This window comes from Mobula birostris, chromosome 2 (genome assembly GCF_030028105.1).
Source record: "Mobula birostris isolate sMobBir1 chromosome 2, sMobBir1.hap1, whole genome shotgun sequence".
Classification (NCBI taxonomy): domain Eukaryota; kingdom Metazoa; phylum Chordata; class Chondrichthyes; order Myliobatiformes; family Myliobatidae; genus Mobula; species Mobula birostris.
Genome location: NC_092371.1, coordinates 139,610,083 through 139,635,024, shown reverse-complemented (window position 1 = coordinate 139,635,024; position 24,942 = coordinate 139,610,083). Strand labels below are relative to the sequence as shown.

The window sequence follows — 24,942 nt, the reverse complement described above, 5'->3', positions numbered from 1 at the left end:
CTACTTAAAAGTTTAGGAGCTCTTGGTTGGTCAATTCAAGAGCTATAAAAAAAGTCTACTGTACTCGACTAGAACAACAAACTACAAGAATGACTATTTAGGTAGTTAAATCAGCACTGTTATCAAAAAAAAGGGACATTTGCATCAAAACGAAACTACTATATAATGTAAAAAATACTAAACCTCTTGCAGCTAAGAACTGTTAATACTTCGGGCAGATAAAAACTGAGACAATTGCACAATCCATTCAGAAGCAATAAATGACAAGTTATTTGAGGTAATGCTTTGCTTTAACCATATTTTATTCAGAACTAGCTTTAATTATTTGCACCCTGATAAATAAATTTAGAACACTTTCTACTGATATGAAAGTGGGCAGTTAGAATACAACATCTCCCAATGTACTGCAGATCAATTTTTTACCCAACAAGGTTGTAAATAGCTCTGTACTGCCAATGTCAATCTGTCAGCGTCAGCAGATCAATACATAAATATGTTGTAAATCATGGCACATGAAGAGAAAAAGGAGGCAGGCAAATCAAAGTAGTATTTGTCAACTGTGGGTCATCATGCAGCCAATATAAGTTGATCCTTTTTTTTTTAATGCATTTTATGCACACCTTCAGGATACAGATAAAAATCAAGAAAAGTAATTGCACAGAGCTGCACAGATGCTTCGCAGACACAGTGCAGCTATGCTTGAGGAGGTATCACTGGCAGTATGAGTCAATAAATTGAGAAGACCATTCTGTTAATTGCTTCCTTGAGTACAATATTGCAGAAGGGCAAATTCACATTCACTGGAGTTCGACTTTAGGTTATTATAAATTGCACTTTGTTTTGCCAACCACAGTTCCTACATCCTGTACAGTTGTGGGACCTTGTCACATTGACCTGTTTCTTAATTAGGATAAGTTGAGTATTAGGAAATTCTTCTCTGCAATCATTCTTTTATCTGCATAAAAAAAGAAATTGTTGTTAGTAGGTTACTAAACAATACAAAGAATGGAAACATTTCATGCTAATTCACTGAACTAAAAAAGTTGGATTACTTATTAATTTCTTTTAAAAGCACGAAAATTGACTTTTCACTCTATAGAACCATATCAAATAAGAATCTTTTATCAGGCAAAAATGTGTATATATAATATATAAATATAAATACAGCTTACTGCTGAAGCTCATAGGATATAATCTCAACAACTGTTGTATTTCTCCAGGTCAGAAAATAGAAGAAAATATTAACACAAGTCTATCCTAAAACATGTCAAATTAAGTTTTATGTAGGACAAGCATTCAAAAAATCTCAGAAATAAAAAAAATCAGATGATTTTAAACTTAATGGAAAAACAAGATTCTGCTGAGGCTAGTACAACATAAACAAGAGAAAATCTGCAGATGCTGGAAATCCAAGCAACACTCACAAGATGCTGGAGGAACTCAGCAGGCCAGGCAGCATCTATGGAAAAAAGTAGAGTTGATGTTTCGGCCCGAGAGGGCCGAGGTTGCATAGATGCTGCCTGGCCTGCTAAGCTCCTCCAGCATCTTGTGTGGGAGGATAATAAGTCTATGTTCAGTGGGTAAAATGTAATGCATTAATTAACATCGGCTTACAGATATTCAACCCAGGGCTTTATTTGTTAAAATGAACATCAACAGTTCTGAATCCTGTTATTACTATGACTATCTTACAGAAAACAGATTCTCAATTGATCAATTTGGAGTTCGATACTTTCTGTTAGGCTGCCTAAACATAGCAAAGAGATGCAAGAATTTCATGTATTAAGCTACATTCTATTCAGGCATAGGTACCCAAAAGAAAAAGGCAGCATGCTATGATGCCCCTCAGGCACTTCTTTGCAAACAAAATGGGAAATTTCCACAGCTATGAGGAGCTGAGTCAATTAGACTCTTAAAAGAAGCATTTCTTAGGATGAGCAACACACATCAAAGTTGCTGGTGAACGCAGCAGGCCAGGCGGTATCTCTAGGAAGAGGTGCAGTCGACTTTCAGGCCAAGACCCTTCGTCAGGACGTCAGGACGAAGGGTCTTGGCCTGAAACGTCGACTGTACCTCTTCCTAGAGATGCTGCCTGGCCTGCTGCGTTCACCAGCAACTTTGATGTGTGTTGCTTGAATTTCCAGCATCTGCAGAATTCCTGTTGTTTGCATTTCTTAGGATGAGCTTGAATTGTAAGATTTAGAAAAAGAAACCATATTCTTAAGTTTCAATTAACAGTTACCTCAGTGACCACGCCTGCTGCTATGGTGGAGCCACCATAACGTAACATAAAACGACCCAACTCTTTAAAGTCTTTGTAGAGTTCCAAAGAAACAGGTCTCTGGGCCTGTAGCTCGATCAGAGCATTCTGCCCTTTAGACAGACATCTGAAAAATATAATCAAAATGTGAAAACAGTAAGAAATCAGAAATAAGATTTTTTTTTTGAAATTTCTTGAAATTGAATCATAATTCAAGAAATAATATGAGCCAAAACATTTTAAAGGCATAATCACCAGATCACTGAGCATTCTGGCAATAAACTGGCAACCAATATTATATCAAGAGTTTTAAGACTTCGGAAATTATTTTCCTCCAACATCTCAAAAGACAATCCTTCTTGTTCTTGACAATTTACCCCAAATCTTTGCCATTGCATGTTTGCAGTCAAAGCTAATGTATCGAGGGCGCACGGGAACAAGGGTGCTTTGGTAAGCTGCAAACTTAACTAATATTTTATGAACCAAGGGAGGTATACACTGCACACGCATAAGCAAAATCAATTTGCTCAGTTTATTTGCAATTTATGCTCTTAATTTGATGGCTTCATTAGAGTTTAAAACAGAATACATGTGAAAATACCACACAAAGGATGAAAAAGAGTGTTTCTCAAAACTCAAATCTGTTTTAATGAAAGATGAACCTTATGTCCTAGTGATATATAGAGGGATTCAAACTCATGAGGTGGATGATCAGTCTTTTTCTAAGAGTAGGGGTATCTAAAACTGGAGGAATTAGATTTCAGATGAGAGAGAGAGACACATGGAAGATTTAAAAGAGACCCAAAAGGCACCACATAGAGTAGTGGATATAGAATCATACAAAAGTACAGCAGAAACAGGCCCTTCAGCTCATCTAGCCCATGGCAAGCCATTTAAACTGCCTACTCCCTTCGAACTGCACCAAACCATAGCCCTCCGTACCCCTACCAATGTTTTAAACATTGAAACTGAGCTCACATGCACTATTTGCATTGGTAGCTTGTTCCATACTCTCACGACCCTCTGAGTGAAGAAGTTTCCCCTTGTTTCCCTTAAACTTTTCACCTTTCACCCTTAACCCATGACATCAAGTTGTAGTCACACCCAACCTCATTAGAAAAAGCCTGCTTGCATTTACCCTATCTACACCCCTCATAATTTGGTATACCTCTATCAAATCATCTCTCAATCTTCTATGTTCCAAAAAATAAAGTCCTAACCTATTCAATCTTTCCATTTCACTCAGGTCCTCCAGATCTGGCAACATCCTTGTGAATCTTCTCAGTAGTCTTTCAACCTTATTTACATCTTTCCTGTAAGTAGGTGATCAAAATTGCAAACAAAACTCCAATTAGGCCTCACCAATGTCTTATACAACTTCAATATGACATCCCATCACCTGTACTTAGTACTTTGATTTAGGAAAGGCCTCATGCCAAAAGCTTTCTTCACAACCCTTTCAACCTGTGATGACACTTTCCATGAATTATGGAGCTGCATTGTCAGATCCCTTTGTTCTACCATACTCCTCAGTGCCCTACCATTCACTGTGTAAGACCTACCGTGGTTGGTCCTACCAAAGTGCAACACTTTTTTTCCATTTTTCCAGCTGGTCCAGATCCCACTGCAACCACAATAGCCTTCCTCACTGTCCACTACACCCTCAATCTTGGTGTCATCCGCAAATTTACTGATCCAGTTAAGCACATTATCATCCAGATCATTGACATAGACCACAAACACAACAGATCCAGCACCAATCCCTGCTGCACTCCACTAATCAAAGCCTCCAGTCTGAAAAGCAATCATCTACTACCATTCTCTGGCTTCTCCCACAAGGTCAACGTCTAATCCAATTTACTACCTCATCTTGAATGCCAAGTGACTGAACCTTCTTGACCAACGACCCATAGGGAACCTTGTCAAATGTCTTGCTAAAATTCATGTACACAACACCCACTGCCTTGCTTGCATCAATTTTCCAAGTAACTTCTTCAAAAAAATGCATAAGATTGGTTAGACACCAACTACCATGCACAAAGTCATGCTGACTATCCCTAATCAGTCCATGTCTATCCAAATAGTCATATATCTGGTCCCTTAGAATACCTTCCAATAATTTTCCCACTACTGATGTCAGGCTCACTGGCCTATAATTTTTGGAGTTTATTGTTAGAGCCTTTCTTAAACAGAAAAACAACATTGGCTATTCTCCAATCATCCAGAACCTCACTTGTCGCTAAGGATGACTTAAATACCTCTGCTAGGGCTCTGGCTATTTCTGCACTTAACTTCCACAGGGTCTGAAGGAACACCTTGTCAGGCCCTAGGGATTTATTCATCGTAATTTGCCTCAAGACAGCAAACATATGGAATGAGATGCCAGAGCTGTATAAGTGGGTACAATTACATGGTTTGAAAAACCTTCGAACAAATGGATGTAAAATGCTTAGAGGAATATGGGCCTAATGCAGAGAAATGGAGCTAGTTCAGACAGACAACTAAGTCCACATGGACAAATTTGGATGAAGGGTCTGTTTTTCATGCTGAATAACTCTATAATTCTATATGTGACATGAGCTGAGTGGTAAAAAATATCTCTATTTGCTGTACAATGAATATCCTGCCAGTTTTATAACCAGTGTTCATGCTTCTGCTGCCTTGCGGCTATACTCACTTATGTGGAAGGCTTCGGGGGTAAACCCAGAGGAAAACTCCAGAGCTGGAGTCACTAAGGCAGTCCTACATTGAGATCAATGACAACTGGCAACCACTACGACGCTGCTGGTGCCAAATTGTATCAGTCTCTGCTGTTTCTATGGATTCATCAGCTGTGTGGAGAGGGAGAGCCTACTGCATGGGAAACAGCTCGCTTTCCACGTTATACTGCCTTGCATATCATTTCGACAGCTGGCACACAACATCCCTGGTTGACCCTGACCAGTGGAGGGTCTCAGAGACAGTAAGTGTGGTAGTACAGGCATATCATATTTCTTGCACTTTCCTCATTCTACCACCATCAATAAACTTGCAAAATTAACATTATAGAAGAAGAGCCAAGTTGCCCTTCGTTAATGATAAATATGAATGTAGTTCTTGGCGGGTGGTTACATTTACCCCTGCACACTTGGATCCAATAAGGTCAATGGATCTATAATGTGTGGAGGCAAGTACGGCAGCTGGCAGATATCAGTTGCATGGTTAGGGCCAGCAATTTCTTTCCTAAAGATATTGTTAGCAAATTATTATAATGACTATTATTTTTTTAATCCAAATAACATCAATCCCTAAATAATTAGTTCACCTGGCTGAACAGATCTAAAAATAAAATGGTAGAGATATTCAGCCAGTCAGCCAGCATCTGTGGACAGAGAAACAGATGATGTTATGACCAAGATATGATCAGGATGTTATGATTATAGAACCAAGAAAGGTTAGCAATCGAACATATTTTACATTACAGAGAAAAGGGAAGGGTGGAAAGAACACATGGGGTATCTGTGTTCAGGCTGGAAAATGAATGTAGTGTATTCTTGAAGAGTGAAACAAGATGACTGACAACAAAAAAAGAGATAGAAAGGCAATGCTGAAACTATGAGAGGCAGGGTGGAATACTTGCTCCTGTTTGTATCAATGGTACTGAGGAGGTGATATTGAGAGCTTCAAGCTCCTGGGTGCAAATAGCACCAACTTGTCCTGGTCCAGCCACATGGACACTATAGACAAGAAGACAGATTCATGCCTCTACATCCTCAAAGGGCTAAGGAAATTCAGCATGATCTTGATGACTCTTATTAATTTTCTTTTACAGATGCACTATACAAAGCATCCTCCCAGATGCATCACAACTTGGTCTGCCCACTGCTCTGTTTAATACCAGGAGAAACTTTGAGAGCTGTGAGCACAGCCTAGTCCATCACAGCAGCCTGCCCTCCACTGATTCTGACTACATTTACTGTTGCTTCAGGAAATCAGCCAATATAATCAGGGACCCCTCCCACCCTGGTCATATTATCTTCTCCCTTTTCTGTTGACCAGAAGATACAAAAGCTTGAAAGCACATACTAATATACTCAAAGACATCTTCTATCTGTTGTTTTCTGACCTTTGAATGGGCCTCTCATATGCTAAGCATGAAGTCTTGATCTCCCAATCACCTTATCATGGCCCTCGCACTTTATTTGTTTACCTCCACTGCATATTCTCTGTAGTTGTAGTACTACATTCTACATTCTGTTTCCCTTTGTACTGCCTCAATGTACTTGAGTATGGCATCATCTGACTAGGTGACATGCAAAGAAAAGCTTTTCACTGTAACTTGGTACATGTGACAATAACAAAACAATATCAGCACCAAATCACTGCTTCACTTGGAAAGTGTGTTTGCATTCTTAGCTGATAGGAAAAGAGGAGGGAAATGTTTTTTGAACATGTCCTGAGATAAAAGTGCTGACCTTTCCATGAAGAACTGCAGCATTTCCTATACAAGTGCCTCCAAATGTGGATGGCCCTAGGGTGCCTACACAAATGCAGATGTCCAGATGTTAGATGCTGGACTTCCTCAATACTCTCCAACACTGAATTCAATGGTAGTGAACAAAACAATACTGAATCTTCTTCACTACTCCAGGGAATCCACAAGGAACAGGGTCTTTGATTATTTTAGTTAAGTATGCTTAGTTAATTAGTTTTAATTTTCTTAAAATTATGTTATAGCACTTGCTCAGTTCTTTGCTTGATTTACCTTGAAGTTTTGAACTTCCTCAGTAAGAGACACATACAAATTCTGTGAGAAATTTTACAGCTAGACAGGGTGCATTTACTATTTGGCTGTCTTTTTTTTAAGCTGTGATGATACTTGCACACACTAACCTCAGGGACCATGCAGAGCTTCAACAACAATGAAGAGTTCAGCCTCAGTAAAAAGCTTTGGTAATAGTATGGACAGCATTGTTGAATATGGCAGATGAAATAAAGTCTTTCACAAAACAAAAACTGCAGCTTTATGTCACAACCATAAGACAGTAATTTACCAGTATTTGTCCTGCAGATCAGTAACTATCAGTTTTTGAGGCATTGAATCCTTTTAAGTTTTCAATTCAACTCCAATATTTTGGCGAGAAATCTATTCTGCTTTTAAAGGTCACTTACCATTGCTAACTGCATTCATTCAGCTGTGCAATGCTGCCATGACCGGCAACGACATAAGGAAGTCAAATATGTTTTTCCTTTTGGGTAACAATGTGCAAAAGTAAGGATGCAATTGAGCAAGATCCTGCTGCACTATTTCTTATTGCAATATCCTATTAATTAATTTGTTCACATTCTATAAAGTAGAAAACAATGCAGTTAATCAAAACATCCTGTAGTTTCTTTGAAAATTACTCAAAGTGGAGAACTGCTTCTTTCTATAACTTGGGACCTAATGAGCAAGCAATGCAGAACTGCAAAACCCACTGTGTAAAATGGCTGTTACCAGGAGTTATTCAATACAGACACAAGTATAAAGTGAAATCAATTAAATTCAATGCATCACTTAAGTCTTGAACTTCTCTACATGAAAATTTCCATCAATAATTCCAACTGCCCACTATCCCACCATAACCTAGGCTCCAATCTGTGTGAAAAAGTTCCATTCCCAGTTCTGCTATTAGCAATGATGCTGAAAGAGTTGCACACTTCAGAAAGGATTAAATGTTCAAATAATTCATGATTGATATTCAGGACAATACCATTTCTTTATGGTAAGAAAAATTATGAATACTATTGGAGTTATAAATTATTAAGATATAGCAAAAGGAACACAGTTTATATGGTCACCGGAAAAAAGAAACAGTTTTAGTGAAGTAAAGTTATAATAAAGATGTAAATTTAAAACACCACTTACTTTGGTTTTTTCTTAAGCACCTCCCCTGAACTCTTGTGCAGGACACTCAGCAGTCTTCTGACTGTACACGGTTCACTTAATGTTTGGTAGTGTAACAAAACCTGTTAATAAAGGTACACTCTTCATTTTAAAGTTTTAAGTATGAAATATGGCACCAAATTACTCATAACATAGCATTTGTTTAAATAAGTGATGTATTATATTTTGTTGTTGTTATTATATGTTTAGTCAATATCAGGCTATTCAGTACTTTTCCAGAGATAAAACAAGAGATTCTGCAGATACTGGAAATCCAGAACCACACACACAAAATGCTGGAGAAACTCAGTGGGTCAGGCAGCAGTTACGCAGAGGAATAAACAGTCATTGTTTCAGTCCTGATGAAGGGTCTCAGCCTGAAACATCAACTGTTTATTCCTCTCCAAAGATGCTGTGTCACCTGCTGAGTTCCTCCAGCATTTTGTGTGTGTGTTACTCCAGAGTAAGGCAGGGTTTCAATTTCATGACAAGATAGACGAGACAAAACTCGAATACTTTAACCAATCACAAACAAGAGAAAATCTGCAGATGCTGGAAATTCAAACAACACACTCAAAATGCTGGAGGAACTCAGTAGACCAGGCAGCATCAATAGAAAAAAGTACAGTCGATGTTTCGGGCTGAAACTCTTCGGCAGGACTGGAGGAAACAAAAAGGAGTAGATTTAAAAGGTGGGGGGAGGGGAGAGAGAAATACAAGGTGATGGGTGAAACCTGGAGGGGGAAGGATGAAGTAAGGAGCTGGGAGGTTGATTGGTGAAAGAGACAGAAGGCCATGGAAGAAAGAAAAGGCGGGAGGAGCACCACACAGAGGCAATGAACGGGCAAGGAGATAAGGAGAGAGAGGGAGAGAGAAAAGGGGAAGGGAAATGGAGAAGGGGGACGGGGGCATTACTGGATGTTTGAGAAATCGATGTTCATGCCATTAGGTTGGGGGCTATCCAGATAGAATATAAGGTGTTGCTCCTCCAACCTGTGTGTGGCCTCATTGTGACAGTAGAGGAGGTCACGGATGGACGCCTATTTTCATATCATCAAACAAAGCCATCAATTCCATCATACAAGCAACATACACAAAATGCAGGAGGAACTCAGCAGGCCAGGCAGCATCTATGGAAAAAGAGTATAGTCGACGTTTCGGGCCAAGACCCTTCGGCAAGACTGGAGAAAAAAAGACATGAGGAATCAGGGTTAGAAAGTGGGGGTAGGGGCATAAGAAACACAAGGTGATAGGTGAAACTGGGTGGGGGAGGGGTGAACTAAAGAGTTGGGAAGTTCATTGGTGAAAGAGATACAGAGCTGGAGAAGAGCAAATCTAATAGAGGACAGAAGGCGAAGAAAAAAGAAAAAGGGGGAGGAGCAGCACAGGGAGCCGATGGGCTGGTAATGAGCTATGGTGAGAGAGGGAAAAGGGGATGGGGAATAGAGGGAGGAGGGGGACCATTATCAGAAGTTTGAGAAATCAGGTTGGAGGACACCCAGACGGAATATAAGGTGTTGCTCCTCCAACCTGAGTGTGGCTTCATTGTGACAGTAGAGGATGCCACAGATGTACATGTTGGAATGAGAATGGGAAGTGGAATTAAAATGGGTGGCCACTGGAAGGTTCCACTTTTTCTGGTGGATGGAGTGTAGGTTTTCAGCAAGGCGATCTCCCAATCTATGTCAGGTCTCACCGATGTACAAGAGGCCACACCGGGAGCATCAGATACAATAAATGACCCCAACAGACTCACAGGTGAAGTGTTGCCTAACCTGGAAGGACTGTTTGGGACCCTGAATGGTAGTGAGGGAGGAGGTGTAGGGGCAGGTGTAGCACTTGTTTTGCTTGCAAGGATTAGTACCAGGAAGGAGATCAGTGGGGAGGGATGAATGGACAAGGGAGTCGCGTAGGGAGCGATCTTTGTGGAACACAGAAAGTTGGGGGAAGATATGCTTGGTGGTAGGATCCCAATGGAGATGGCAGAAGTTACGGATTATGCGCTGGACATGGAAGTTGGTAGGGTGGTAGGTGAGAACAAGAGGAATCCTATCCCTTGTTGGATTACAAGGAGATGGAGTAAGGGCAGACGTGTGCAAAATAGAAGAGATGCGGTTAAGGGCAGCATTGATGGTGGAGGAAGGAAAGCCCTTTTTTTTTTGAAGATGGAGGATGGCTCCCTTGTTCTGGCATGAAAAGCGTCATCCTGACAGCAGATGTGGCAGAGCCAGAGCAATTGAGAGAAGGGGATGACATTTTTACAAGTAACAGGGTGAGAAGAGGTGTAGTCCAGGCCGCTGTGAGAGTCGGTGCATTTGTAATAGACATCGTGGATGAACTGCCTCCAGAGATAGAGACAGAGAGATCAAGAAAGGGAAAGGAAGTGTCAGAAATGGACCATGTAAATTTGAAGGCAGGGTGGAAGTTGGAGACAAAGTTGATGAAGCAGTACCAACACAGACGTTGATATAGCGTAGGAAAAGTGGGGGAGTGACACCAGTGTAGGCTTGGACCATAGACTGTTCAGTGTAGCCGACAAAAAGGCAAGCATAGCTGGGACCTATGCGAGTACCCATGGCTACACCTTTAGTTTGATGGAAGTGGGAAGAGCCGAAGGAGAAATTATTGAGAGTAAGACAAGTTCTGATAGACGGAGGAGAGTGGTGGTGGTGGGGAACTGCTTGGGTCTGGTGTCCATAAAGAAAACAGACAGCTTTGAGGCCTTCCTGGTGGGGGATGGAGGTGATTAGGGACTGGATATCCATGGTGAAAAGAAGAAGCTCAGGGCCAGGGAACTTGACATTATTGAAAAGATCAAGAGCATGTGAAATGTCACTGATGTAGGGACTGAGTCAAGGTATGTAGATATGAGTTCAGTGGGGCAGGAACAAGCTGAAAAAAATGGCTCTATCTGGACAGGCAGGTTTGAAGAGCTTGGGTAGAAGGTAGAAACAGGAGGTGCAGGGTGAGGGAACTAAGAATTTGAAAACACCGACATACCAGAGGTCACACTGGGAAAAAAGAGGAATCTCCCAGTGGTCAACCATTTTAATTCCACTTCCATTCCCATTCTGATTTCAGTCCATGGCCTCTTCTACTGTTGCGAAGAGGCCACACTCAGGTTAGAGGAACAACACCTTATACCCTGTGTTTCTTCCTCCCCTCCGCCTACCTTCTTGGTCTGACTTCATCTTTTTTTCTCCAGTTTTGCTGAAGGGTCTCAGTCTGAAACATCGACTGTACTCTTTTCTATTGATGCTGCCTGGCCTGCTGAGTTCCTCCAGCATTTTGAGGGTGTTGCTTGTATTTCCAGCATCTGCATATTTTCTCGTAATTCCATCATTCAAATCATTGACATATAAAGTAAAAAGAATCTGTCCCAACACAGACCCCTGTGGAACACCACTAGTTACCAGCAGCTAGTCAGCAAAGTCTCCCTTTATTCCCACACTTTGGCTCCTGCCAATCAGCCACTGCTTTATCCACGCTAGGATCTTTCCTGTATTACTATGGGCTCATAGCTTGTTAGGTAGCTTCACATGTGACATCTTGTCAAAGGCTTCCTGAAAATCCAAGTACGCAGCATCAACCAATTCTACTTTGTCTATCCTCCTTGTTAATTCTTCAAAAAATTCCAACAGATTTGTCAGGTAAGGTTTTCTCTTGAGGAAACGGCCTACTTTATCATGTGCCTCCATTACCCTGAGACCTCATCCTTATTAATCAACACCAACATCTTTCCAACCACTGACCTATAGTTTCCTTTCTTCTGCCTCTCTCCCTTCTTGAAGAGTGGAGTGACATTTGCAATTTTCCAGTCTTTTGGAACCATTCCAGAATCTAGTGATTCTTGAAAGATCATTACTAATGCCTCCACGATCTCTTTAGCCACCTCCTTCAGAACACTGGAGTGTACATCATCTAGTCCAGGTGACAAATCTTCAGACCTTACAGTTTCCCAAAAACCTCCTCTCTAGTTATGGTAACTTCACACACTTCATGCCCCCTGACACCTGGAACTTCCACCATACTGCTAGTGTCTTCCATAGTGAAGACTAATGCAAAATACTTATTCCGTTCATTCGCTTTTTTGTTCTCCCCCATTACTACCTCTCCATTATCATTTCCCAGCAGTTTTACACTGTATGTACCTGAAGAAGTTTTTAGTATCCTCCTTAATATTATTGCTTGCTTACTTTCATTTTCCATCTTTATTTTCATAATGACCTTCTTAGTTGCCTTCTGTTGGTTTCTAAAAGGTTCCTAATCCTCTAACTTCCCACAAATCTTTGCTCTATTATATGCCCCCTCTTTTGTTTTTATGTTGGCTTTGACTTCTCTTGTTAGCCATGTTTGTTTCATCTTTCTTTTAGAATACTTTCCTTTAGAAATTCCAGCAATTGCTGCTCTGCTATCATTCCTGCCAGTGTTCTTTTCCAATCAATTCTAAGCCAACTCCTCTCTCGTGCCTCTGTAATTCTACTGATACATCTGACTTGCTTCTCATCCTTAAATTTCAGGGTGAATTCGATCATATTATGATCAGTTTCCCCTAAGGGTTCTTTTACCTTAAACTTTCTAATCAATTGTAATTCATTGCACAACACCCAATCCAGATTAGTTGATCCTCTAGTGGCCTCAACCATGAGCTGCTCCAAAAAGCCATCTTGTAGGCAATCTAGAAATTTTCCCTCCTGTAATTCAGCACCAACCTTATTTTCCCAATCTACCTGCACATTGAAGTCCCCCATGACTATTGTAACATTGCTCTTTTGGCATGCATTTTCTATCAGGTCCAGTATTTTTTAGCAGAGAGACTTGTACAAGATGTTGATGACACTGCATCTCAAATATTGTTGCCAAATTCTATGAAGGATGTGATTAAGCTAAAGAGGGTGTAGGAAAGCTTTATAAACACGTTGCTGGGACTGAAGCACTTGAATAATAAGGAGAACCTGGATAGACTGGGACTGTATTCCCTGGAGCAAAGGAGGCTGAATGGTGACTCTCCAGAGGTTTATAAAATTATTAAGAGTGTGGATAAGATGGACAGTTACAGTCTATTTCCCAGGGTAGGGTGTTTAATAGCTAAGGGTTGAGGTTTAAAGTTACAGAGAAAAGGTTTAAAGGGGATTTGAGATGCAAGTCCCCCTACCCCAACACACACACACACAGACACATACACAGAAGGTGGTGGATTTAGGGAACAAATTGCCAGAGGAAATGGTAGAATCAGATTTTTACCCAGAAGTGGATAAAATCACAACACCTGAAAAGAATTTTTGGCAGGTTCATGTATAGGAAAGGTTTGCCTAAAATAGGCCAAATGATCTTCTTCCATACTGTACAACTCTATGATTCTAAAGCATGTTATCTTTCAGTAGAAGAGAAGATAGCAAAGGGAAAGATAGAAAAAAAATGGAACATCTTTGATTGGTTGCTGCCAAATGAGCTATTATGATACCTAGAAGCCTATAATGCTTCTTTATCTACGTATTGCTAACATCTCACCTACTTCTTGCACCTCTGCTCTCAATTCCTCTCCTTCTAAAGAGGACACGAAGAAACAGAGGGCCGACATACCTTCTTGATGTGGGATGAAGGTACAGGTGGGATTTTACATCCATAATGAAGATGAACTGACTGGGACCAGGAGACTGGGAACTAAGTAAGAATGACATCCTAGCTATTATGGATGCAAGTGGGAAGAGACTCCCATCCTGACATGTCTGTGGCCTCCTACACGGTTACAACAAGCACAATGCAAGCATAAGGAACAGTACAACATTTTCTATCTGAGCTTGTTACAGCCTGATGGGCGAAATGTCAAATTCTCTAACTTTCTACTTTCTTTAATTTCTGTAATAGTATTTCTGTATGTCATTATTTTGGTGCAGTTTGTGTTTTCCTATTAGTATAGTCTAAGCAGCTGGGTATATTTCGAGGTTTTGCCATCAGCAACACATGACACATTCAAAGAATCACCATGGGCTTCTAACTGCCACATTGTCATTTGATTTCACACTAATATTGCATTACTTCTGTTCTAAAACTCCACCGCCTTCTCTTTTGCTGAAAATTTGTTCTCTCTCTTTCCCAGTTCTGACAAACACTCCAGAATCTGAACAATTAACTACTTTATTTTCTACAGATGCTGTCAGGACTACTGAACATTCCATTCTTTTCCAATTTCTGGCACCTGCCAGTTATTTTTTTTTTTGAGTTTCACATAAAAAGGCAATAGGTCAGAAAGACAAAAGGATACTTCAAGGACAGGCTCAACAAAAAAAATAGGAAAGAGAGTAAAAGAGAATATTTCAGAGCTTCATGCCTTGTCAGTGGACAAAGATTATATTCAGAGGGTGGGGGGGCACACAAATCAAGAACTAGAGGAAGGTAGATAGTCAAGAGCATTATAGGCAGTAGAAGGGAGAAGAGAAAATAGAGGCACAGACCAACAGCGGGATTTGCAGGCAAGGATAAGAATTTTAAAATTAAGACTATTTAACTATAAAATGAGCCAATGTAAGTCTACAGAATGCAAGCGACAACACAAGCAACAAAGTTTCGGAAGACCTCAAGTTTGTAGGTAGTGGTGCAAACAGACAGGAGAGTAATAATATAGCTAAGTCTGGAAAAAAAGTCTCAGGTGAAGGTTTCAGTAGTGACCAATGTTAAAGTGTCAGAAGCAGTAGGTGGTCTTGTAGGAGCTGTTATTTTGTGACCCAGAAGTTCACCTCAATGTCAACTTAGACATAAAAGTAATCAAACAGTTTCTAGAAGAGGGATAAAAGTTGATGGCTTGGAAACAGATTTTGTGACCAGGTCCAAAAATGATGATTTTGGTCTTAAAGACAGACTAGCTATGATCATCCAGCACTTGATGTTATGCAATTTGCTAACTTATGTACAGTGTAGAAGAGAATAAAGATGGTCATGGGACAAAGTTGTGTGACAGCTGTAGGAAAATTATTTTCTGTTTCCCAATGACGTTGCTAAAGGACAGCACGTGATAAGAAAGGGCAGATGAGGATAGCAGGATGTGAAAGGGGTTGAGCGAAGGACAAATCTTTGTAGGAACACCTAAGGTAATATTGCAGACCTGAAAACAAACTATCATATTTTTTATATCAAAGGCCACAGTCTAGTATTGTTTATAATACATATTTTGTATATCCAAACTGAGCAAGAATGCCTTTGTGGAGGTAGAATTTGCGGTTTGATATTGTTTCATCTTAGATCTTCACTCCAATTTTAAGTTCACACTGCTGTACAAATGGTGAGAAAACCAATTTTTTCGAACTCTGTACGTCTAGGGTCGATATGACTTGGGTCCCACCAGACCGGGAGAGCCAGGATGTTTCAACCACTCACACCCAAATCTAAGTGAATACTGTGTAAACACTGCCCCCATACAATTAGCCATTAGCAAGAAATAACAGATTGTACACTGCATACAATTATAAAGAAAATATATTTACAAATTTCAGTTTCATTGAACAGTTAGTAGGACAAAGTAAAGAAAAAAATAAAAAGGGCCCATTACAGTTAACCCAGTCCAAATGTGTACATAAGTTGGAGCTCATCTTGAAGTTGTCTTTAACTCATGTGCTAGATCCACAGTCTGTGTGAAAGCACACCTGCTTCCGAATGTCGCTTCAAGTCCATCTCAAACAAGCAGACTCCGCCACGGGAGTATTGGCCCATCCCCCTTGAAGCCATTCATCTGCACCAAGCACCTTGTACAGCAGGGATGGCATCTTTAGCCATTTTCCCTCCTGTCTTCTAGCTCCCGCCAAAAAGACCTCAACCCACACCAGTGGTTTCCCTGACTCTTTTGACATCTCCTTATCCCAACTTCAGCTCCTCCAGCTTCAACTACCCCTTGTGACTCTTCCTGTCTACTAGAGGGTGCCTCCCCGTCTATCACTCGTATCTTCCAGCAGCTTAGGTCCTCCGCTCCATGACTGAACTCAACTTTCTTCAGCTTAAGCAGATGCTGCTAAACATCTTCAACCTCCGCTGGTGCTAACCGGCAAGACAGCTCTTGGAAAGGGGTGTCCTTGGTCATTCTAATAGTGAGGCAAGTACTCCTGGAGTAACTAACATCAGAATTGTCAGAAGAAAACACATCTTGGCATCCCAGCATCTTCTCAGTTAATTTCCTTTTCCATTCCTTAGACATTCTGGCAAAATTGAGGGTTCCTGTCACTCTAGCTACTCCTCCAGGACGTAACATGATAGGTTTAGACTGGGTTTCTGCTCACCATCCTACTAAGGAGTAGCTTGCACCTTCTCAAAAGCAGCTCTGAACACAGGGTGAATGGATAAGTTTTTCAAAAAGTCCTCTTCATTTCTTGCTTTGCATGCTCCCACGAGCCTTCTCACAATGGCCATATTTGCCCCACAAGAATGGAAGCTTCACACATTTCAACATCTACTTCTGAAAACTGCAGTTTCAATGACAAGTAACCATCATATGGGTATCCATCAGTACTAAGCCCTCAAATCTCAGGGGCACTGAGTGGCATCAATGGTAAATCTGTCAATTACTGGTTGTAAAAGGATCTATAAAGCAAAGTAACTTGAGAACCTCTGTCAAGTATGGGTTCAGCATAAACACCGTAAATCTGTCTGGATACATCAGAGCTTGGTCCCGCTAAACCTTCGGGAATAGTGTTTTGCACTTTAGTATTTCCCTTGAGACAATGATAGGAACATACCTTCCCCAAAATGTTAGCCCAACCCTTTTCTGGGTCCCTCCAGAGTTTTACTCCTTTTCTTCTCTGTTTGATTAACCGCTGATTTACTTTTCAAAGATTTTCCTGTCTTTCAGACTCCTGCTTGAAATGCCCACTGTTGTAACAGAAAATGCTGGTTGCTTCCCAGGTCAAGGGACCCTGCTCAGTAGCAGCCCTCGGCTTGGTACATCCCACCAGTGGGTCCGGTTTCCTACTGGCATTGTCATGCTTGGTGGCAGCACCAACCGATATCATCTGAAATACCTCAGCCCTGAGATCTTTCACGACATCCTGCAAAACCCCTGCTTGGGTGGAATCAGGAGTCGCTTTAGCAGCAGAGGCTACTACTGAAGAGTTTGCCCCGCTGACGGGGGCCTCCCACTCCTCCATCGCATTTTCCTCCTCTCTAACTTCTTTGAGTAACTCGGGAAAAGATGGAGGAGGGCGGATCTTGCAGGTCATTTGAAAACGTACAGCAAATACATCATGTGACAGCACAACCTTCACAACTTGCTCCATTCCCAAGCAATTTCTCTCAGACAGTTGAATGCCCCCTTTGTGGCAGAACCAATGCAGTAGCTTCTCCAACCTGAAAATGTAGGCAGACAACTTCTCTCCTACCTCCTGAAATGTGTGCCTAAAATTCATCCTAAGATCGACTGCACTTTCCACAGTGCCAGAAGCATCTTCCAGAGCTTGCAGGTAATTAGCTGACACGGTTAATGGATTTTCTGCCTTGAGAAACCTCACTCTATCAGCCGCCAGATCCTTCATGCTCTCTACCAGTCTGAATTTTCTCATATTATCTGAGCACTGCCATTCATCCAGTAACTAAGATGTCTGCTCAGCCCAAGACTCACATTCTTCTTCCCCATCGGGTGCGGGTTTGACCCCAGAGAAAACTCTCAGCCTACAGTAACTTTGGCTCTCTGCTGATACACTTCTGCACTCATCAACCAGTGATGTAATAGCCAATCAAGCTCAGAATTTAAATCAACTGGACCTTTCACATCAGACAACTCCTTCACCTCACTCTGCAGAAGTGAGAGCAACTTGTCTTTACAGTCTCTGCCCTCAGTTACGGGAAATTCGACTTGCAATTCAGCACCCTTGCCTACCCTCCCCTCTTCTCTAAAAGTATGAATGGCCCATGGCCCCGCCTCTTCATGTGCCCAAATTGTAACTAGCAGATCCCCTCCCATAATGAAATTGCTGGTCTGAACCATCTTTGCCTGCCGTTTGGTCAAACTGCCATTCCATGATTCTGACTTTCCCTAATACAGGAAATGAACTCAAAACTCTAATCAGCGATTCATCTGGGCTGCAGATATCCACCCCGCTCAAAACACAAGCCTTAGTTACGAATAATCTCTTTGAATCGCATCAACACTTAATCCTTGTGGCATCCATAATCACACATCTTAATCACTTTCCTGGACAATAGTTTAATACACTTAAACACACAAATCACTTAAGCAATTCTTAGAACAATTACACAGTATTTAGTGAATCAAATCGCGGACGATAGCCCCCTACAAAGAAACCCCTTCTCTCAGGCGTCTCCAGAAACATTGCCAATGGATTCGGTGGTGAGTAAATCACCTTTCTCAAACTCTGTATGTCTGGGGTCCATATGACTTAGGTCCCACCAGACCGGAGAGCCAGGATGTTTTGAGCACCCGCGTTGCAACCTGAGCGAATACTGTGTAAGTACCTGCCCCTGTGCAATTAGCTGTCAGCAAGAAATAACAGATCATACACTGTATACAATTACAAAGAAAGTATATTTATAAATTTCAGCTTTATCGAACAGTTAGTAGGGAAAAGAAAATATATAAGATAAAAAGGGCCTATTACAGTTAACCCAGTTCAAATGTGCACACAAGTTGGAGCTCATCTTGAAATTGCCTTCAACTCACACACTGGACCCATTGTCTGTGTGAAAGCACAAACCTCCTTCCAAATGTCGCTTGAAATCCATCTTGATAAAGCGGGCTCTCCCATGTGAGTATTGGTCCTTCGTCCTTGTGCAACAGGGACAGCATCCTCAGCCATCTTCCCTCCCGTCTTCTCTCAGCTCCCACCAGAAAGACCTCAACCCACACCAATGTCTGTCACAAAAACCTCCAGGCTCAGCATTCTCTAGAACCTCCTCCCAATTCTACTATGCTGATTGGCTGACACAACATTGCTAAGTTGAACAACGTAGCCCCTTATCTTTAGCTCAAACCCAAACATGCTAAAAGCAGAACAGACTACTGTTACAAAACTGCTAAAATGAAATACCTACAATATAGCAGTAAAAATCTTAACAAGGATATTAGATTTATATGCTCAGAAATACAGTATATGCATAAAGTACATTACCCAAATTTCAATAAGATAGGAAAAAGTTCACTGAAGTGCTAGAAACTATCTGTACTTCTGAGTAAAATGGTACTCTTAATTCCATTGTCATTTATCAAATTTTAAATTAATGTGGTAAGAGAAAAGAAAGTGCACTTACTGGTAAACCTTGCGTGACTGGAATATCAATATTGAAAATAAGAACTCTAGCTCTAAACCTTGTGCATGTTTTTATTGGTGCTTTCGGATCACAAAAAATACATCCCACACTATAGGAAAAGAAAATAAAGGATATGTCAGCAGAACTTGTCAATATCAGACTATAAATTAAATCAAATAACTTCTATAAGTAACTTTAGTTTGTTCTCAGATGTGGTTAATTTATAATTTATGCTAATTGTGACTCTACTTAGGAAGGAGTCAGGCACTAATGCAAAACAAAACCTTGACACTTATACTGGGCTTATAGACAGGGAAGTGACGATCTCCTCCTGTTAGACTGAGGTAACCTGTCTTTTCTTTCTCACTTATCTTCTAATATTTGCATAACTGTGCAATTGTAATGCTACTGTGACACTGTAATTTCCTTTGGGATCAATAAAGTATCTACCTTTCTATCATACAGCATTTAGAAAGAACATGGCATTTATTAAGAGTGAAAAAGCAACACCTAAATGAAGCACTGTACCAAACAGATACTAATCTTCTTGAAATAATCAATGACTGGGACTTTTACATACAGTACTTTTATGGCATAAAAATTCAAATTGCTGTAATTGTTACACCCAAGGTGCAGAACACATTTAACTGGGTAATTGGAAGGGGAAAGAGGTTAAACAGCCAGGGTAGGGTATCCCTGTGGTCATCCTATTCAATAACAGGTGTATCATTTTGGATATTGTTTGGGGCAGGAGGGGAGGGGGGAGAATAACCTAGCAGAGGAAAGCTACAGCTGTCAGGTCTCTGGCATTGAGTCTGGCTCTATGGCGCAGAAGGGAAGGGGGGAGAAGATGCGAGCTGTAGCGATAAGGGATTCAATGGTTAGGGAAACAGATAGGAGGTTCTGACAAGAATGAGATTTCCCAGATGGCATTTTGCCTTCCAGGTGCCCAGGTCAGGGACATCTCAGATTGTAGCGTTCTTAAGTGGGATGGTGAGCAGCTAGAGTCTTGGTCCATATAGGTAGAAAGGGTGACAAGATTCAGCAATGTGAGTTGAGGGAGTTAAGTACTAAGTTAAAGGGCAGATCTCCAAGGTTGTGATCTCAGGATTGCCACCCATGCCACATGCTAGTGAGGCCAGAAATAGAAAACTTATACAGTATAACACATGGCCAAGGGGCTGGTGTAGGAGGGAAGGCATCAGATTTTTGGATAATTGGGCTCTCTTCCAGGGAAGGTGGACCTGCACCAAAGAGAAGGTTTGCACCTGAACTGGAGGGGAATTAATGTCCTAGTGGGAATGCTTGCTAATGCTGCACAGGTGTTGGGGGGGGGGGGGGGGGCAGGGGAAATCTAAACTAGAGTTGCAGGGGGATGGGAACCGGGGTGCTATAACAGACTGTGGAGAGGTCGTGGAGATAGATGCGGTAAGACCTCAAGTCAGGAATCAAAAGGTTGAGCATGGTGCAACTGATGTCATGAGCTGCATATTTCAATGCAAGTAGTATTGTAGGACAGACAGATGAAGATCAGGGTATGGATAAACACATGGAATTATGGTATTGTAGCCTGTAGTGAGACTTGTTGTAGGACAGGCAGCTCAACATTCTGGGGCTCTGTTGTTTTAGACATGACAGAGATTAAAGAGGGGTAGGTGGTGTTACTAGTCAGGAAAAATATCACAGTAGTGCTCAAACAGGACAGACTGGAGAACTCATCTAGTGAGGCGTTATGGGTGGAAATGAGGAATAAGAAAGGTATAACCACATTAATGGGGCTATATTACAGACCACCCAACTATCTGCAGGATTCAGAGGAACAAATTTGTAGAGAGATTGCAGGCTGTTGCAAGAAATATAAGGTTTTAACTTTCCATATACTGACTGGTACCCCATAGAGTAAAATGATTAGATGGGATAGAGTTTGTCAAGTGTGTTCAGGAAAGTTTCCTTAATCAGTACATAGAAGTCCCAACAATAGAATGTGTGATACTTGATGTGCAATTAGGGAATGAGACAGGGCAGGTGACAGAAGTTTATGTAAGGGAATACTTAGCATCTAGTGATCGCAAAGCCATTAACTTCAAAATAAACATGGAAAAAGATAGGTCTGGTCCATGAGTTGAGATTCCAAATTGGAGAAAGAGCAATTTTGATCGTATCAGAGAGGATCTGGCAAAGATGGATTGGGACAGTCTGTTTTCTGGTGAAGTTCTCCTTGGTAGGTAGAGGCCTTCAAAGATTAAATTTTGAGAGTTCAAAGCCTGTATGTACCTGTCAGAATAAAAGGTAACGATAGGCGGTATAGGGAACATTGGCTTTCAAGAGATATTGAAGCCCTAGCTAAGAAAATAAGGAGGAATGAGCTCATAGGACGAGATATTTCCATCCTTTTGATAAGCAGATCCTAACTCAGGTCCAGTGAGTTAGTTTCTGATGATGCTGTATAAATACAAGCTCATACTGCCATTGAATCTAAATAGAAATGGCAGGCATAGATTTCTTGCAAAGGTCACAGTGGTTCCAATACAAAGCTATTATTAAACACACACAAAAAAAGAACTTGATTCAAATGATACTCAAGCAAATACAAAAGTTTTGAATGTTACTGGAAGAGCAAGTGAATTTTACTGTAAGGTCTGCATTCAAATCCAACATACTGATGAGTTGTAAGTTTCTTCACTTTAACCATATGTAGAGCTTCTATCAGCAATCATTGAGCAGTAATCAGCTTCTTGGAGGATGCAATCACATATACATTTACCCTATAACTATTGCCTGATTCACACAGACCACAAAGTCATGGGAAGCAGGAAAATTAACACTGGTTGTAACTTCTGTAATTAATGATGAGGTATGTGCTTTTGGGGATAAATGGGGGAATGTTACTCTGCAGACTCGAGACTGCAGATGCTGGAATCTGCAGCAAGATATAAACTGCTGGAATTACTCAGAAAGTCAGGCAGCATCTATGGAGGCAAAGGGATGGTTGATGTTTCAGAGTGAGACCCTGCATCAACATCAGGAATCCAAATTGAATTTTCTTTCTGTTACTTATTGTCTCTGTTATTACTAATCCTTTTTATATTCTTTAATAATTTATTTTTAAAATTTTTCTTTGCTCTTTCAACTATTGACTTAAACATTGATCCTAAACACTTCTGATTCCTCATTGTCCACTTTCTATTACTTTCTGGGTACCTCCTAGATCGTTTTAATTTTATTTCTTTATTCATCTATCATGTTTAGTCTGTTCTTGCTTCTTAAAAAGATTTTTTAAGCACTTTTGTTTTTTGAAAAATGTACATTTATTTCAAGCAGGAACGAGCTGATATATTTGTCACTGTTATTTTTGTGGAAAAAGAATGCTGAGGTACCTACAAAAAAAAATTGACACCCCTGAAGGAAAATTTCAATAAAGCAGAAACTTACTTTATTTTTATAATATCCACACCAGTGACAGTGAGAATGACGTGATCCCCTGCTGCAGCCCAATCGAGTGGCTCCTCATGCAAGGTGATTCCTGGAAATGAGCAAATTTGTAACCCCATTGTCAGCTTTTTGAGCTATAATACAGAATGTGGTATCAGTGAAATGTGCATTTAAAATGTTTTTATCTTTGGTTGACACCAATCTGAGTCATAATTTCTCAACATGAATGAGCAGTAATGAGGTATGCAACGACCATTACACAGCATCCTGTCTACTCTGATCTAACATGAGAAAAGCAAATTAGATTTGCAAATGTTGCATAACGCTTCCAATATGAATTTGAAAGTGGTCAAATTCATTAACAAATTTTGAACAGTTCACGAAACCACTTTTTGTTCGTTACTCTGTTTTTCACATTTCAGTCGCTCTTACGCAGCATTTCCTGGCTGATATTTAAGAAGACTTTTCTGTTATGTTTTTCATCAGGCCACAGTGTTTGCAAGTAACTGCTTATAAACAGGTACAATATACCATTTAACGTTTTAATATATAATGCCCGTTTATGGAGTTAAGGTATAAATGACTAACCCCAAGAAAGCTCACCACTTTTAATATGAAGTGAATGCGCACCTTACCACACTTGATACCACAAACCTCACACCGTTTATCACTAACCATTACTAGACCAGCATCAAACCTCTTTAAAGTAAATACCCCTGATATCCAATTTTATTAAAAGTCTTCATAATTAAGAGACTAGATAAATTTTGGATTTTTCTATATCCTAAATCTTTTAAGCAGCTGTGATTACTGGTTTTGGACCTAAGTGCTTCAAATCCATGTAGGCACAATGTTGAGCCTGAGATATGGTAAATTTAATAAAACTTGATTTGTAAACCTTTCTGATAGAATTACTTAGCAACAATTGACTTCAGCTATAAACAAACCTAACTGACTGAAATTATTCAATCTTCTGTTATTTACTCCATTTATCCACCTGATTGAAAGATGAGGTAATTATATTTCTTAAATAATTTCAAATGCCTCCAAATTCATACTTGAAGTATTATGCAGGATTGGAAAAGTTGACATGCCTTTATCATGTTGGATCAGTGCAGACAAGAAGCTGTGTAATAGTCACTGCACATCTCAAACGTCAAATGGATACTAAAAAAAGAAAAAGTTTTATAAGCAGGAACCTGCCCTATGGACATCAAGCCCACTCTAACATTCAATAAAATAGTGGTTGATTCAGGGCTTCAAACACATTTTACCTGCTGATCTACTTATTCCATTATTTTGAAAATCCGATTCATCCCAGCCTTGAACATTCTCAGTACCTGAGCAGGAATAACTCTAAGGGACAGAGAATCCAAAGGGTTTGCAATAATGTCCAAAAAGAAAATTCTCCTCATCTCAGTCTTAAATTATCCTGAGAACAAACCTATACTTCTACAATCTCCAATGAAAGAAAAACACCTCTCAGCATCCATCTTGTCAGTTCCTCACAGAAAAATATGGTCTATTGTGAGGATAAATCGTTCTTCTACACTCTAACAAATACAAACTGATTACACGTCTTTCTTAACGGACAGCCAATTTATCCAAGGCATTAATTTGGCACATGTGAAAATAGTATTCTTTCTGGATCTCAGAAAGTCCAAACTCCTTTGCAATTAAGGGCATCCTAGCAGCTTGTTGTACTTCAATGTTTACTTTGGGCCTCATGAATCAGCACACAAAGATCTCACTGGACACCTACATTTATGAGTATCTTGTTATTTAAAAATGTTCTTTTCTGTTCCTCCACATCACATCTTCCCACATCAGCATAACTCTTTACAGGGTCTTCGCATAGTCATTAGATCTCATTTTTTACCAAGCTTTGTAGCATCAGCACATTTTACATCACCTTTTCATATGTTATGAATATAAACTGTGAATTCCAGAGATGCCAATTATTGTGTTTATGTTTGGTGCTGCCAGTAAACACCAACAAACATCAGCAAACTGTAGCCTACAATGATTTTCTAAGTACCCCATAACTGTGTGCTCAGTTATAGATTCCACCATTCAGGATGACCAGTCCAGAGGTTTT

The 24,942-nt window shown here is 40.4% G+C and overlaps 1 protein-coding gene across 2 annotated transcripts in view; it reads right to left on the bottom strand.

The window, feature by feature from the left end:
* Positions 1-280: 280 nt before the first annotated feature.
* Positions 281-24,942, bottom strand: part of hbs1l (HBS1-like translational GTPase) — a 170,121-nt gene continuing 145,459 nt past the window's right edge. Inside the window, exons 14-18 of one of the 2 annotated variants that reach the window (XM_072249563.1) lie at positions 22,845-22,935; positions 19,413-19,521; positions 8,148-8,248; positions 2,243-2,387; positions 281-955 (exon numbers count right to left, since the gene is read on the bottom strand). In XM_072249563.1, coding sequence (XP_072105664.1) covers positions 944-955; positions 2,243-2,387; positions 8,148-8,248; positions 19,413-19,521; positions 22,845-22,935 — 458 coding nt within the window. In that variant the 3' untranslated portion in view covers positions 281-943. Of the gene's footprint in view, positions 956-2,242; positions 2,388-7,411; positions 7,587-8,147; positions 8,249-19,412; positions 19,522-22,844; positions 22,936-24,942 lie in introns of those variants that run through there. The other variant, XR_011883932.1, reaches the window with a different exon arrangement.